Source organism: Cryptomeria japonica, chromosome 6 (assembly GCF_030272615.1).
Source record: "Cryptomeria japonica chromosome 6, Sugi_1.0, whole genome shotgun sequence".
Lineage (NCBI taxonomy): Eukaryota > Viridiplantae > Streptophyta > Pinopsida > Cupressales > Cupressaceae > Cryptomeria > Cryptomeria japonica.
The window spans coordinates 538,496,300-538,513,550 of record NC_081410.1 but is presented as its reverse complement, the minus strand read 5'-3'; the positions used below and the strand labels follow the sequence as shown (position 1 = coordinate 538,513,550).

The window sequence follows — 17,251 nt, the reverse complement described above, 5'->3', positions numbered from 1 at the left end:
ACCAAACGTGGATAAAATTGACTAGGAGAACAACATAGAAGTTGAAAAGGTAAGAACATTCTTTGACAAGTACATCAATGCTTGGAAGCCCCACGATGAATTACACATAAACAACATAATATATATAGATATTCTCTAGATGATCCATGCTTGCTAAACACAACTGAGATATTCGATACAAAACCCTCCCATGACTATGAAGAGATAATAAACCATGTCCAAAGGCACACAAAATGCAGAGAGGGAATGCGCTTACACAAGAAGGAAAAAAAGATAGAGTGTCGATACAAAGCTCCATGGAAAGAACATATTATATCTACCTTATCATGTGACAATAATGAGAAGAAACAATATGGACATACAAGGAATGATGATAGGCTAAACATACAGAATACAAAAATAATTTCATTGTGGAGAGCCAACATAGATTGCCAGCTAGTCATCTTGTGAGCACTTGTACTAAAATACATTGTCGACTACGCATCAAAAGCAGAGAGAGAATTTGAGACAAGTATTGATATACTAATAAGAATATCTACAAAACAAAAAAATAGATGACAAAGATTGTGGCAAAGTATGATATAAGAGTGTAAGAAGCATGTCATATTCTTAAAAAATTGTTTCTTGTTGTTTGTAATCAACCTTTCACATCTTTAACTATTGGACAAAAAATATTTTGTCAAATAACAAGATGAACAGAAGAAAACCAACTCCAATCTAGCTACCTACATTAATCAACCTCCAGAGTTGGAAACAATAACACTACTTGAATCTTTAAGTTCTTTCGCCTATTTGAGAAGTCGTAAAGGATGAAAATGAAACAAGAGAAAGGTAAAAGTGATTGTGAATATTTACCCAAAGTTTTGCAAAATCCCAAAGGAGGACTCAAACCACTTTGAAACATTTTGCTAGAGTGAGTTACTCTTGTATAAATATTTTCAAAGCATAGAAATCAACACAGAACTTGCTAAGGATATGATAATTGCAAATTGGAAGAAAATGGGCACAACCAAATATGATGTATGGAAGATCAATCGCACCACCAAAATTGAAGTAAGAACCAAAGAAGGAGAAGAGAGTGGTACTAACATGAACACAAGAGACACAATATAAATGAACAAATGAGAACTATTTTCACAAATGGGCCCCTCAAACAATGTCATCCTAAATGAATTCAAGATGCTTGGTAAGCATGAATTTGATAACAACAACAAATGGTATGAACTTGCGATACCCCAAGATCTTCATGGAATCACCACACAATTCATAAACATGAGAAAAATATGCAACGAAGAAGAGAAAATTCTAGGTAACTTTGATGTCCGAAAGTATACATTATCGTTGAAACAAAAACTAGCACTCACAGTTTTTACTAACCATAGCAAATGTTCCTAAAATAAACCATTGCACATGATCATTCAAGGAACAATAGGTACAGGAAAACCCTACTTTATTGCTTGCATAAGAAATACACTCAAAAGTAAGAGCTTGTAGCAAGAACGCCATATACTCACATTAGCTCCTATAGAGGTTATTGCATTTAACATACACACATCAACTATTCATTTAATGCTCTAAATTCCTATCAAGGAAATGCACCCACTATAGGGAGAGGCATTAAAAACATAAATCAACAAGAGATGGAGATCATACGATACATCCTAATTGACGAGAGGAGATTCATAGGGCTAAAGTTTCTATTAAAAATAGACACAAGACTACGTGAAGCTTTATTGTATTGACAACATCAACACTCCAGTGGAGTGTCTATAATACTAATCAGTGACTTCACACAACTACCACCTATGATGGACAAACCTATATACAAATCATACTCAAACGCAATATTGTGAAACTAATTTACGATCATTGTCACCTTACAAATAGTATTTCATCAACAAGGTGAGACTCCCTCACAAACATAATTTCATCAAATATTATAAAATATATAGAATGAAGAAGCAACACAAGAAAATTGGAAGCTTTTAATGAAACACACAGACAAGCAACTCACATCAATCTAGAAAGAATAATTCAACAACTCAATGCACATGTTTTCTACCAATGATTTAGCTAGACTACACAAAAGAAGAATGTTAAAATTGTTGAACCATCCAATTGCAATAAGTATCACAACAAGCACTAGGACCAGAGTAGATAATTTAGCTAATGATGAATGACTCAAAAAGAAAGTACTACTTTGTATAGGCCAATGCATCATGCTCACAACCAACATATGGACATAAGTAGGACTTGCAAATGGAGCTCTTGATGATGTTGTTAAAATCGTTTAAAACCTCGATTCCAAATTGCAAATGTTTAAATGTATGTTGTAGCAAGGATCGGTAATTACAGTAGGCCACCATGGAACAAAGATGACTCAAAAAGTATAAGTTGATAATACCTATATTGCTAGGCAACCAAAGGTAGATATTGCTCACAACGGCATGAGCTATTACCATACACAAATCCCAAGGCCTAATGCCACCATTAGTAACAATCGACATTGGAAAAATAGAAAAATAATGACTAACATTTATAGTCGTATCTAGATTGAATTCGTTAAATGACCTTCCCATTCAGCCAATGTTCTCCTTTGAGAAGTACTCCAAAATGCAAAATAATCCATACACAATTATAAGGAAAAAAAGAGGAAGCTTGATTACAAAAATTATGTCTCTAAAACATGAAGGTAGACAAATCTTAGTCCTTTCTCCCTCACATCTCTCCCAATTATTCACAAACCATCAATTCAACTAATACAAATTTCTCTTTGATAAAAATCTACTCTAGGCCATGGCAAAATTAACTACAAGGCAATATCAGGACTCAAGCATACATATCAATCAATGACATCAACTACACTCCAATCAACAATAAAGAAGACATCTAAGTAGTTGACCATAAATTCAATATAATCAACTTCTTAAGGTAATTGTGTTTTTACATTGGCAAAAACATTTTCTAATAATAGTAATACTATAAATTAAATACTTAGAAATCATTATACAACTCAAACTTCAAAAATAAAAATTATTGCTTAATATTTGTCTAATTTTCCTCTTACATAATTATGCATTTTAGCCATTTACTCAAGCTACAATTTTTCTTCCAAAATTTGACACCTAATCTACACATCTAACCATTTCATTACTTTTGTTTTATTGGTCTTGCAGACAAATGGCATATATCACATAACCTCTTCGTCAACCACCAATAAATATATTATACATGACCAATCTCTCGAGTTAATGATTTGCAATATGTGTCACAAAATAGTTCTATATTATAAAAACATTTTTCACAACATGCAGCTTAAAATTATGTTACATTTGGTTACAATATATCATTAACCAACGACAAGTGTACTCAATCCAAACAACCTTTTAAGTTAGCTATCTTCTTGCATTTTAAAAAGAATTATGTTGTAAAACCAAGCATAACATATCTGTTTAAATTAAGTTTCATTTGCTCATATTCAGTTTTTCTCACATTTTGTTATCAATTGACTTTTCCTATAAATATTTAGTCTTAAGAAAAGCAGTTTACATTTCTACAAGTTTTTACTTATCATTTGATATATTACCAAGTATATCTCACTATCGATGTAATCATTGCACCTCATTGATATGCAAGTAATCATATAACTATATTTTAACATTTCTACCATATGAAAAAATTTTAAATGAAATTTACAATTTCCTTCCTACAAGAGTATTCTTCTGTTTACTAGTTCAAGCACGACTTCGAATGGATAACACTAATACAAAAATTACTTGAAGGTAGGGTTGACCACTAAATTTATGCCTCGTTTATGGGTCATTGCACAAATAAAAAAAATAAGGAAACTCTGAAACGAGTGCATTCTGACAATGTCGGAAAGAAGAGGGTGGGTCCCTTTCACCGTCTGTCGAATTGAATTTCACAAAAAAATTATAAAATGGAGATTCGTCTGCTCATTTTTTTATATACTTGTCGTGAGTGCGTACCATTCCCTCTTAGATTGATCGCAGGAGATAAGATGGGAACAATATTCCCTGCAATTAACATTCATAGTTTACTCATGATTGCTAAATTTAAAAAACTTGTTGTTCTCCTTTGCCTCTCATTCAAGCCGACAAGAAACAATCTCACACAAAGCGAGCCATCTGTGATGTACGAACATCTTAAGTGGTAGACAAGCTGTCCAGCGAAAAGAGATCAATGCAACTTCTTTGACGTTTCTAGTGGATTTAACATATTTGTTCTAACATTCTATAAAATGTAAAACATTGTTCGTTCATTTTTCATTGGGTCACTTAGTGTAGATTCAATTCTAAATCAAAGCTCAACACAAACCCACACTGTTGGGCGTTGCAATTTTTGAGTTTGGAAAGGGCCTTCTGTGACTATGGATTCTATTGGAATGACCCAACTCATCTCTCCAACAAGAATTCGGTCCGATCTCTACTCCTTTGACAGTGCAGAACAATCATGGCCGCCCTCAACTCCCTGCGTGCTCTCTGTTTTATCATCGCTTTTGGAGAGAGTTGTGGGGAGGAATGATATATTTACTGTGTCAAATAGCTTCACTTTCAGCCCACCTAAATACGAGGTGTTCAATGGAGTGGAGGTGCCAGACATGAGCATACAACATTACTTGGAGAGGATTTTCAGATACATTCACTGCAGTCCTTCGGTGTTTGTGGTGGCATATGCATATATTGACCGTCTAATTCAATTCCATCCACAATTCAAGATTAGCTCTCAGAATGTGCATAGACTCATCATTGTCACTGTCATGGTCGCCTCCAAGTTCGTCGAAGAAATGTAAGTCTTTTCCTAGCTTTATATTGGAAGAATCTAAATATGTTGTTCGTTGTTTAGGTTATTCAGTAATGATATTGATGACAATGCTCAAATGTACAGTAACTACAAGAACTCGTACTATGCCAAAGTAGGAGGGTTCAGCAAAGAAGAAATAAATAGATTAGAGATGGATTTTCTTTTTCTTCTTGGCTTCAAATTGCAAGTAACAGTAAATGTTTTCGAAAGCTATTGTTGTCATCTCGAGAGGGAAGTTGCAATGGGTGGAGGATTCCAAATCGAGAGAAGCCTTCGTTTATCTTGTGCAAAAGATGAAACTTGTGGGCCAAATTCTAAATTCGGGATGGCTGTCTATGGCTTATCGCCCTCCAGTCATAACAGAAACAGAAGAGTTTAAGCAGTCGATGAATTGTATTATCGATTTTACTCGAAGCAAAATCAATGATGAGGCGAATGTATTCATTTGTATGCGCATCTTAAGCGTGTGAGTAAACCTTTTTGCTTATAAGGTGCAGATCATCAAAACTTTTGAAATGCCATGGGCAGCCTGTTTGGTTGAAGCCGCAAAGAACAGGCAAGTCTAATGAAGCAATTGTAAATATGTAAATACTTATGAAAAGAAGCTACATTTCTGTTTAAAATCCCCCCATTTAATGACAGATTTAGGAATCCATAAGTTTCACTCAAGAGAGAAACAATGACAATGTAAACACTTATCTACTGTCTTTTTAGTGGACAATGTAGTCCAGTCAGATTTCCTAAAGAACTATCACGGATCTTATTACACATATTACTTGTTCTTCGTGGGGATAATTTGCTCAAGTTGTCAGTATCGTTCAATTATAATTTCCTAATCACAAATTTATTTCACAGTTGAAGAATACAAGAATCCGTGTGTAGTAGAAAGTGGTCCATAACCATGCCATTTTCTACAATTGTAAACTTATTGCACGTCATTCTCGATAAGCGGCAATTGTCTTTTGTTGCAAGAATACGATTAAAAAGGCGAGACATAATCTAACAAAGATATCACGAAACCATCTGTAAACACCCAGGCTGATTTTGTCTTTTTTGAAAGTCTTCCTAAAAGAACTGAGCTAAGCATCAGCTGGCTTCGTTTTATAAGAGAAAATGCCAAACAATCTTTATTATTTTGTTGTTTTAAAGGGCTCTCAAAATCCTTTAAAGAGATATCCTTCAACATTAATCGATTTAATTTTTACTGTGTTCTTAATTGTTTGTATTGTACGATTGATATTATTGTGATTGTTAGTTTGGAAAGTAAAAGATTATAGATTATATTGATTCATCTCATGTGCACTTCAATTGATATCAGAGTAGGTTTCTTCAAGTATAGTCTCACAGCCAAAAGGTAGATGTCAAGAGTACACATGGTTTGTCAAAAAGGGTTCTCCTCAAAAAGGATTCTATTGTTCAATGGAACAAACTATGTCTTTTGGAGCATAAGGATGTGCACTTAATTAACGGCTCTTGGCTTTGATATTTGGTAATCAGTTGTGGATGGTTATGTTACTCCAACTTCTCCACTAGCAGATCAAGCTAGAAACAGGGCTAATGAAAATAATGCAAAAGCTATAAATGCAATTTTTTGTGTACTATTAGAAATGAAAGTTTGTTTGAGTAATGCATTGTAACTCAAGGAAGGAAATCTAAGATAAATAAATAATATCTACGAAGGAGACAAAAAGGTGAAGACACTTAATCTTCAAAAATGTAGAATACAATTCAAGAGTTTGAAAATGAAGGACAAAGAAAGTATGACAATGTATTTTCTTTGCAAACATGAAATTGACAACACCATGAGAGAACTTGGTGGAAAGATGAAAGATTTTGTGATTATGCCAAAAGTATTAAGGTCTCTCCCTTTGAGATTCGATACAAAATTTTCCATTATTGAAGAGATGAAGGATCTAGATTAATTGAAAATGAACACCCATTGCACGAGATCCTCATAGTATATGAAATGAGAACTAAAAAGGAGAAATTATCTATGTGAGAGGCAACCTTCAAAGCATTAAATAAGATGAAGAATAAGGAGCTTGAGGCAAGTGATAGATCCAATAATGAATCGAACAAAGAGGATTCTCATTTTGTGAGTTGGATCAATAAAGGATCTGACAAGTATTAAGTAAGTTTCCCTTTAAATGTTTTAATTGTGAAAAGGTATAACAATTTTTTGCTAAATTACAATATAAAAATAAAACAAGTGATGATGAAGGATAATAATTTATTAGATAATAATAAATTGGACTACAAAGGTTAAAAATGAAAAAAATAAGAGCTTTCACAAACACAAGAAATTCTTCTATTAAAAAGACGACAATAGTTCATCTAAAGAGAATTTCTCCACTAGCAATAGAGAAGAGATTCTATTCAAAGCAATGGAAAGAAAGGTGATATATTGGAAAGTAGAGATGAAGAAGAAGAAGACAAGAAGTTAGAAAGGGAAGAGAATAATAAAATAGATGGGCAAGTAGATTTGGAAGAAGAACTCATTTGTGCCCTTAGTGAAATTAACAAACTTAAGAAGAAGGATTTGAAATAAAAATAATAGCTTCAAGAGGATAGTAAATCTATAGAAAAAAATTCACAAAGTCTTGAAGAATCTGAAAAGATGATCATTGATTTGAAAATTTAAATTGAATAATAAAAAATTATTAAAGAGTAGCTAAGAATCCAATTGAAAAAAAGGAAGAAAATTGTGAGAGGTTAGAATCTAAAATTGTTTACTTGAGGAAGGAACTAGAAAAAATAACCACTATGTTAAACAAAATTCTCAAGTTTGAGGAGTACTAAGATATTATATGATATCATCAATGGAAATAAGTCACCACTCATTAAGACAAGTCTTAGTTATGAAAAAATAAAAAGACTACTAATTAAGATTAAGATCCCAAAGAGCCATCAAAGAAGGCAAATGGGAAGAACCAAAAATTTATTCAAATTTTCTCAAAAGACTTATTAAAAATGAAAGTAGTAAGAAGAAAGAGATTCATGTATCATAAAAATCAAGCACTCCATCAAAAGATAACAAGGACAAAAGTAGGAAGACCTTTCCTCCAAGGCAAGTGCACATGACTAGGTTTCAATATTCTTTCTTTGGTTATGGGTTTTTGTGCAATCAATTTTCTCATAAAGTAATAGATTGTAGGACATGTACAAGAAATTTTGGGTGGAATAGGAATAAAAGTCCTTATGGGTTTTCAAGTAGGAACTACTACTCATTTTCTTTAATGGATTATAACATAATATGATATAACTACACAACACTTTTCGACATACAACATGCTTTTGTAGAAGTTGTTTTGTAGAACAACCCAAATAGAACAAGAAAGAGGATTCCATGGCCAAACAAAAGGAGAAAAATATAAAAGTATGGAAAAATAAGTAGAAGAAAGAAAGGAAAATAGAGTAGTCCAGTCTTGTGCAAGCAACATTTTATGCTCAAAATGAAGAAAATCAATGGTAGATTGATAGTGGTTTCTCAAGCCACATGACTATAGACAAGAAAAAAATCTTCACTTTGAATGAAGTGAATGGAGGGACAATTTATTTTTTGGATAATTCTATAGTGAGATCCATAATAAGAAAAGGTACTCTTAGCCTTGATGGAAAAATAAGAAATAAAAAAAATTATTATATGTTGAAGGGATGAAGCATGATATTTTAAGTGTAAGTCAAATGTGGGACTAAGGATGCACTCTCATATTTCATGTTGAAAGTTATGAAATTAGAAAAGAAAGTATAAGGAAACTTTTTGTAGATGCAAGCAAAACAACAAACAATATTTTTATGACCATAGTGAAATAAAAGGATAAAAATATTACATGGTATGAGAAGAGAGAGTGGCAGCATCACCTCGATCTAGAGATTTGGATTTCTTCAAAATTACATTTCTTGAGAACTTAACCTATCTTAAGTGAAATCCACCTAATCAACTATGATCTCAAATATAGTTCAAGTGTTATATACATCCTCATCAATTAATCAACCATTACACTTGTAGTTAATCATTGAACATAGATTATTCACCCATCATCCTAAACATTCATCCAAAATTCATGCATGTTCTCATACATTTGTAAAAGAATCATTTATTGTAACGAGCTTCTAGGTTAGAATTATTTGCATGTTGAGTAAATGCACTTCAAAATGTTTTCTCAAATAATTTAGATTTTTGTATTTGATCCTCTCATCTATATTTTATTTATTCAAGTACTTTTAATTGTATGTGAGAAACCAATATGGGCATAATTAATGACTCTATACTCTATAAATCAACATGCTACAAAGCTTGATCTACACTTGTTAAAAGAAATTTGCACCATTGATGAAGTATGTTTTAGTTATTTGTGACATCAATAAAACATATAGTCTACTATAAATATTAATATCAATTACTAGCTTTCCATTTGAATTGTCTAATGCAACATTATTCATTTTAGCTTTATTTTCATTTATTCAAATAGTAAACAATAGCATGACTAGGACACAATTTGGGATTTTGTCTAATTAAAACTATGTAAAAAGTATCTCATGTTGAACAATAACTTTATTTATAAACAAAAGTCGCATCCATCTTATATTCACTCTCATAGCCTTGCTTGCCTAGAATAGCATGGAAAAGGTTACCTACTGCAAATGATTTGTATGTCCACTTTCTTCCCATGCATTAGAAGTAGAAGAGTGCTTTCCATTGGAAGTTACTAAGTGTTTCTTAAAATAAGTTGTCATAGAATCCCTAGTATTAAAAGAATTTCAATGTCAAGAGCATGACCCATGGAAAAATTTGTGTCTAAATAGTAGAAAAAAGTATTTGAAATGTACAATGTAACTTTTCCCAAACTAGGCGAATACGAATATTATGATGATAAAGTTGTCAACCAACTTGAGGCATATAATCCTTGAGATCAGGATAACTTGTTATCATTTTTGGTACAATTAATTTTTGGATACTTTAACTAGACAAAGTTGGGAAGGTGTGTCTTGATAGGAAGTAAGCCACAATAAGAGAGTTTCTTATTTATTTTGGTATCTTTTGTAATATATGTGACAATGGTCACTATATGAAGATGATTTGACCAGGGAAGGCTCTCAAGTTTCAGCATGTAACTGATAGATATGTTTCCATAGTGTAAATTGAATTGTATAGCTTGAAGTAGTTGACTAGTTACTTGATAATTTAATCTTACATTTTGTGTTGGCTAATGTTGCATATTAATTAACTTGCATTAGTAATTTAAGTATAAGAGCACCAACTGAGAAGTTTGAGAGTGTATTTGGAGTTAAAGTATGAACATTTTGTATTTTAAAATTCAAATATACAATGAATGACAAACTGGCATCCCAACATAGATCCAATAACAACATGAAACTCTTTCACACATTGAAAGAAACCATCAACTTTACAAGTTTTGGACTCATCTCAAACTAATTAAGATATATTCAACAAGATTGCTCAAGCGAGCTTAGGATTCAGTTACTCCAAATGAATCCTTTGACTAACAATTCGGGCCTTTTCTGTTATTGTTTCTTAAGTGGTTGAATCTAAGGCTTGGAATTCTCACTGTCAATCCCTTTCAATATATTGTGGTTCATTTGACACGTGGAAATGAAATTTTATCACCAACACTCCTCACAATTATGTCTGACAAAGATTTTGCATGCAAAAGAGAGAATAGGAAAGATAGGATTTGGAGATAAAGTTACAAACAAGGTATTTGCATTAGGTGATCCTCTTATTCGCTTGCAAAAGTTTTAATATTTTAGAATAATTTTCTTTACTTTCTTTCAAAAAATGGTTACAAGGGAAGCCTATGCCAAATGAACTTGGATTCTTCATTAGAAAGCCAAAAATCTGTCTTTCTTTGAAAACAACTAAATGCCAATAACAAAGATAATATTTTGGTAAATATCATTGAAGTTAATAATACAAAATTTTGTATGTTTTTTGAATTGCAACAGTTGTATTGAAGATACCTCAACAACTAGCGACAAATGCACTCAATGTAATCAAACTCCTAAGTTAATCGTATGCATACATTGTAAGAACATTTTATTTTACAAAACCATTTTATAGAACTTGCCAATTTAAATTAAGTTGCATTTGTTCATATTAACTTTTCCTCACATTTCAAAATCAATTCACTTATATTATAAATAATTATTCCTAACAAAGAGAGTTTGTATTTCTTCGGATTCTCTCCTACCCTCAAATATATTATCCAAAATATATCTTTCAATTAATGTAACAATTACACCTTCTTTTGATGCAAATAATAGTTTATAAATAAAATCTAAATTTTATAATCATATTTTAACATTTCTATAAAAAGAAATTTTAAAAATGAAATTTCCAATATACTACAAGATTATTCTTGTGTAAACTCTTTCAAAAATAAAGTATGCTTTGTTCAAGCCTGACTCCGAATGGATAACACTACTAAAAGAATTAGTGGACCATTAAAATAAAGCCCAGTTTGTGGGTCATATGCACAAATAAAATAAGCAATGAAAAATCATCAACTCACTAAGGGAGTGCATTCCAAGATGACTATGTCCAAAAGAAGAGCATGGGTCCCTTTCAGCGGCGGTCGAATTGACTTTCTCGAAAATTTTGTAAACTGGATCTTCGTCTGCCTTTTCTTAAAGAGCTATCACAGATTTTTAACACGCTTTTTGGTTGTTTTTCATGGTGATAATTTGATCAAGTTGTGAGCATCGTTCAATTTTAATTTCTTGATCAAAAATTAGTTTTACAGATTTTTAACACGCTTTTTGGTTGTTTTTCATGGTGATAATTTGATCAAGTTGTGAGCATCGTTCAATTTTAATTTCTTGATCAAAAATTAGTTTTACAGTTGGTATGAGTTGTGTTTGGAGAATACAACGATCCTTCTGTAGTAGAAAGTGGTCCATAACCATGCCATTTTCTACAATTGTAAACTTATTGCACGTCACCCTCGATAAACGGCAATTGTCTTTTGTTTGAGAAAGGGAAGATATAATCTAACAAAGACATCACGAAACCATCTGTAAACAGCCACGCTGATTTTGTCTTTTCTCAAAGTCTTCCTAAAAGAGCTGAGCTAAACATCAGCTGGCTTCGTTTTGTAAGAGAAATTGCCAAACAATCTGTATTATTTTCTTGTTTTAAAGGGCTCTCAAAATCTTTTAAAGAGATCATCCCCTTTAACATTAGTCGATTTAATTCCTTCTGTGTTCTTAATTGTTCGTATTGTGTGATTGATATTATTGTGATTATTAGTTTCGAAAGTAAAAGATTATTTTATATTGATTCATAGGTTTCTTCAAGTATAGTCTAATTGTCAAAAGGTAGATCTCAAGAGTATACATAGTCTGTTGTCAAGAAAGATTCTCCTCAAAGAGGACTCCATTGCTCAATGGAACAAACTATGCCTTTTGGAGCATAAAGATGTGCTCTTAATTAGTGGTTCTTGGCTTTGATATTTGGCAATCAATTGTGGATGGTTATGTTACTATGACTTCTCCACTAGTAGATCAAGCTAGAATATCTATGAAGGAGCACTAAGGAAAATAATACAAAAGCTACAAATGCAATTTTCTGTGGATTATTAGAAATCAAATTTTGTTAGAGTAATGCATTGTAACTCAATGAAGTAAATCTAAGATAAATAAAGAAAACGAAGGAGACAAAAAGGTGAAGAAAGGTAATCTCCAAAAATAGAGAATTCAATTCAAGAGTTTGAAAATGAAGGACAATGAAAGTATGACAATGTATTTGCTTCACATTTATGAAATTGACAACACCATAAAAGGACTTGGTGAAAAGATTGAAGATTGCATGTGATTATGCCAAAGGTGTTAAGGTCTCTCCTTTTGAGATTTGGTACAAAAAATTTCACTATTGAAGAGATGAAGGATCTAGATTAATTGACAATGGATACTCATTGCACGGGATCCTTAGAGCATATGAAATGAGAACCAAAAAGGAGAAATCATCTATGTGAGAGGCAACCTTCAAAGCATCAAATAAGATGAGGAATCATGAGATTGAGGCAAGTGATAGATCCAATAATAAATCAAACAAAGAGGAAGATCATTTTCTGAGGAGGATCATTAAAGGATCTAACAAGTACTAAGGTAAATTTCCCTTTAAGTTTCCCTTTAAGTTTCTCATACATTTTCAAAAGTTATTAAAAATTCAACCATTACAAAATTCAAGAGAATTATACAAATTTTTACTTCAAAACAATTTTCAATCCATCATTATTATCAATTTAATTAGATAAAAATATTAATCTTTTCATATATATGATAATTAATTTTTAATTTATAAATAAAATCTAAATTTGATCATCATATAATTTAATATTTCTATCATAAAAAATCGAAAAAGAATTTTGAAAAATGAAATTTTCAATATACTACAATATTATTGGTCTAGTAGTAGAAAACTTGTGCTTTTGAAAGAGATGTCACAAGTTCAAATTCCAAAGGGGGTAAGGTATGTATGCCTCGTTTGTAGTACAGTTAGATACCTTCCGCAAGAAGTAAGCTCTAATCCATCTATAGACCCATACACATATGACAAGCATAGTAGACTATAAAAGGCTATGCTTACTCGTCCGAATGGATAACACCGCACAAAGAATTAGTGGACCATTAAATTTAGACCCAATTTGTGGGTCATCTGCACAAATAAAACAAACAATGAAAAATCAACAACTCACTAAGGGAGTGCATTGACAATGTCGGAAAGAAGAGGGTGGCTCCCATTCAGCGGCGGTCGAATTGATTTTCTCTAAAAATTTGTTCGTCTGCTCGTTTTTTAATATACTTTCCGTGAGTGCGTACCTGTCCATCGTAGATTGATCGCTATTCAGCGACAGGAAGATTAGATGTTTTAACACAATATTCCCTGCATTTAACAATGATGATTACTAATTTAAAAAACACTTGCTGTTTTTCTTTGCCTCTCATTCATGCCCACAAGAAAGAATCTCCAACAAAGCAAGCCATCAGTAATGTACAAACGTGTTGGCAGTGGCAGACAAGCTGGACAGCTAAGAGAACGAACGCAACTTCCTGTGAGGTTTCCAATGGATTTAACATATATCTTACGACATTCTATAAAACTAAAGCATCCTTCCTTAAGTTTTCATTGGGTCACTTAGTGCACATTCAGTTCCAATTCAAAGCTCAACACAAACCCACACTGTTGGTCGTTGCAATTTTTGAGGTTGTTAAGGGTCTTCTGTGACTATGGATTCTATTGGAAGGCAGCCTATCTCTCCAAAAAGAATTCGGTCCGATCTCTATTCCTTTGACAGTGCACAACAATCATGGCCGCCCTCAACTCCCTGCATGCTCTCTGTTTTATCATCGCTTTTGGAGAGAGTTGTGGTGAGGAATGATAGATTGGCGGTGTCAAACAGCCTCACTTTCAGCCCAGCTAAGTACGAGGTGTTCAATGGAGTGGAGGTGCCAGACATAAGCATACAACTTTATTTGGAGAGGATTTTCAGATACATTCGCTGCAGTCCTTCGGTATTTGTGGTGGCATATGCTTACATCGACCGTCTTGTTCAATTCCATCCACAATTCAAAATATCGTCTCAGAATGTCCATAGACTTATCATTGTTACTGTCATGGTCGCCTCCAAGTTCGTCGAAGATATGTAAGTCTTTTCCCCGCTTTATACTGGAAGAGCTTAAATATTTTGTTTGCTTTTTAGGTTATTTACTAATGATGTTTCTGCCACTGCTTATGTACAGTAACTACAAGAACTCGTACTATGCCACAGTTGGAGGGTTCAGCACAGAAGAAATGAATAGATTAGAGATGGAGTTTCTTTTTCTTCTTGGCTTCAAATTGCAAGTAACAGTAAATGTTTTCGAAAGCTATTGCTGTCATCTGGAGAGGGAAGTTGCAATGGGTGGAGGATTCCAAATAGAGAGGAGCCTTCGTTTATCTTGTGCAAAGGATGAAACTTCCATGCCGAACCCTAAATCCCAGATGGGTATCTATGGCTTATCATCGTATAGTCATATAAAGAATAGAAGAGTTTAAACAGTCGTATGCACTGATCAAAACCTTGGGTGAAGCCATAAAGAGCAGGCAAGTCCAATGGAGGAGGCCAGTAATTGTAAATATGTAAATTACATATGAAAAAGAGCTATATTTCTGCTTTGAATCCCCATTTAATAACTTAGATCTGGGTATCCATAATTTTCACCCAGGACTGAAGCAATCGGCCATGTAAATAGTAGTCTATATGTAAAGTAGTCAAGAGAGATAAAAAGTAATCTGTAACAACAATGCTCAATTTGCCTTTTCCTAATGAGCTATCACGGATATTTAATCATACTTTTGGTTGTTCTTCATCACGGTAATTTGCTCTGGTTGTCAGCATCGTTCAATTTTGATTTCTTGAAAACAATTTAACTTAACAGGTAGAGAATACAACAATCCGTGTGTGGTACAAAGTGGTCCATAACCTTGCCATTTTCTACAATTGTAAACTTATTGCAGTTTTCGATAACCGGCAATTGTCTTTTGTTTGAGGTTTTGCCCTTCTTTTGTCATTTGTCCTTGATGTCACAACTTGGCTTATCAGTTTGGTTCATCATTGGCATTATCAGTTTGGATGGGTTGATATGTTCAGGTGACATGTGACAGTGTTGTCATGGCTCAGCTTACTTTCTTTATGATTCAGCATGATTCAGTTTTCTTTTCTGCCTTGGTGCAGTGCTTCCTTTTAGATGTGATCTTCTTGAGATACTGATGCTTTGGTACTTTTGGATATCACAGGCTCATGGTGACTTTTACACTTGCAGATGCATGACGTATATAGTTCACTTCGGTTTTGGCTAATATGTTGCTTCTATTCTTTTGCATTCATTTAGCATGATTTCTTCACCATGGCATGATTGTCTCAGTTCTTACATTTTGCCATCACACTGTGAGACATAAAGTGGCAGTGACTTAATTAAGTCATCATTGGTTATACGTATTCTTTCTTGCTTTGAAGCATATGGTCATACCACTTGCATGTGTTATTATCTCATGTGCTTTTGTATTGTCAATAAAGCAAATGTCTATTTTGTGAGACTTACTATATGTTTTTGAAGACGATTGTCATGACATTTTATATGGCATCTTTTTCGGTAACAACAGAGCTCGCACTATCAACAACTTTATAATTAGTGAGACACGTGATGTTAGTGCGGTGACATGTCATTAAATGAATTCTTTTGGTGCGGACTTGAAAGCATTATGTGTTTTGAGAGAATGGGGTCTTTCGAATGAGAGAAAAAAAAGAGATGTAAAATATGTATTCTTTGAAGGGTTCTTCGAATCCTAGCTGCCATGATAGTTCTACATTTACAGGATCATGAAAACATTATTGATATTGTTGGGCTCCTAAGATGATTATCTACTCTGGACGCTCAGTTGTTAAGTAGACTGGCAGTGAGCTGAAAGCGGAGGTAAAACAGTGTTTTATGGGTTTTGTGTTTCAACCATCATGATAGAGGTAATGCCATTGCCCTTCCTTGATGTTTGGTTTAACGACAAAAGGAAAAAGTTTTAGTAACATTTCAGATTGGCTTTACTCTTTTCTGATGATTTTGAAAAGATGAGAAAGAAATATCTCGATGTTAATTGATCTTTTTACTCTTTTCAAATGTTCATTTTTTTTAATAAAAAGGGTGTTCAGTTGTAATAGAAAGAGAGACTCCTAACTACTGAAACCCTAGATCGAAGATGATATAAAACAGAGTTTATTGTTTCTTTTCGGGTTGACAGTTAATGATACGTAAAGTGTAAAGTTTTTTATGATAAACTGAAAAATATAGTGCGAAATGAAGGTAGTTAACAAGGGTTTTGATCATTCTGAATAGAATTGAAAAAGATTGAAAATCTATACTGTTGTTTTGAAAAACAGAGAATATTGTTTCTAATAGAGGCATTTTTCAGTGACACTGTAAATTCAGTGGTCTTGTGTTAGATTCATTGAGAAATATCATTTATTTGTATTCAAGTATGGCATTAGGACTGCAAACATAATGCAGTTGTAGGACCATTCTTGATTACAAATTCACACTGTGCTATTGTTAAAAGGATTGGTTTAAGGTGTTGAGTTGAACTCCACCATTTTAATCAGTTGATGATTGTTTTGGAATAAAGGATACAGGTTCGAGCAATTTTTTATACCCCATTAGGGCTTTTTCACTCAGGAAATATGTGTTATGTGATGATTGTTTATGTTATTTATTCTAATCATGCAAAAGTGATGCTCTGATACTTTGAGTCTGTCTATATTTGTTCATTGTATGTATGTTACTGTGTTCATTCATGCAAGGCTGAACTGTTGTTTCTGTTCAAAGCTCAAATCAGTATGTTCACAATCTAATGGAACAATGCCACAATACTTTTAAT

At 33.0% G+C, this 17,251-nt stretch overlaps 2 protein-coding genes across 2 annotated transcripts; both read left to right on the top strand.

Moving 5' to 3' along the window:
• Positions 1 to 4,343: 4,343 nt before the first annotated feature.
• Positions 4,344 to 5,375, top strand: LOC131030238 (cyclin-U2-1-like). The gene is made up of 2 exons (XM_057960963.1): positions 4,344 to 4,809; positions 4,909 to 5,375. Exons 1-2 carry the CDS (start codon positions 4,391 to 4,393, stop codon positions 5,201 to 5,203), a joined length of 714 nt encoding a protein of 237 aa, XP_057816946.1. The 5' UTR covers positions 4,344 to 4,390; the 3' UTR covers positions 5,204 to 5,375.
• An 8,598-nt stretch (positions 5,376 to 13,973) lies between these two features.
• Positions 13,974 to 15,160, top strand: LOC131030254 (cyclin-U2-1). The gene is made up of 2 exons (XM_057960982.1): positions 13,974 to 14,489; positions 14,587 to 15,160. Exons 1-2 carry the CDS (start codon positions 14,074 to 14,076, stop codon positions 14,879 to 14,881), a joined length of 711 nt encoding a protein of 236 aa, XP_057816965.1. The 5' UTR covers positions 13,974 to 14,073; the 3' UTR covers positions 14,882 to 15,160.
• The last annotated feature ends 2,091 nt before the right edge of the window (positions 15,161 to 17,251 follow it).

Excerpts from the sequence above, each read along its gene's own strand:
- LOC131030254 (XM_057960982.1), top strand. The coding sequence starts at position 14,074 with ATGGATTCTATTGGAAGGCAGCCTATCTCTCCAAAAAGAATTCGGTCC. Across the intron at positions 14,490-14,586 it reads TCCAAGTTCGTCGAAGATAT|TAACTACAAGAACTCGTACT; the intron begins GTAAGTCTTTTC and ends GCTTATGTACAG.
- LOC131030238 (XM_057960963.1), top strand. The coding sequence starts at position 4,391 with ATGGATTCTATTGGAATGACCCAACTCATCTCTCCAACAAGAATTCGG. Across the intron at positions 4,810-4,908 it reads TCCAAGTTCGTCGAAGAAAT|TAACTACAAGAACTCGTACT; the intron begins GTAAGTCTTTTC and ends TCAAATGTACAG.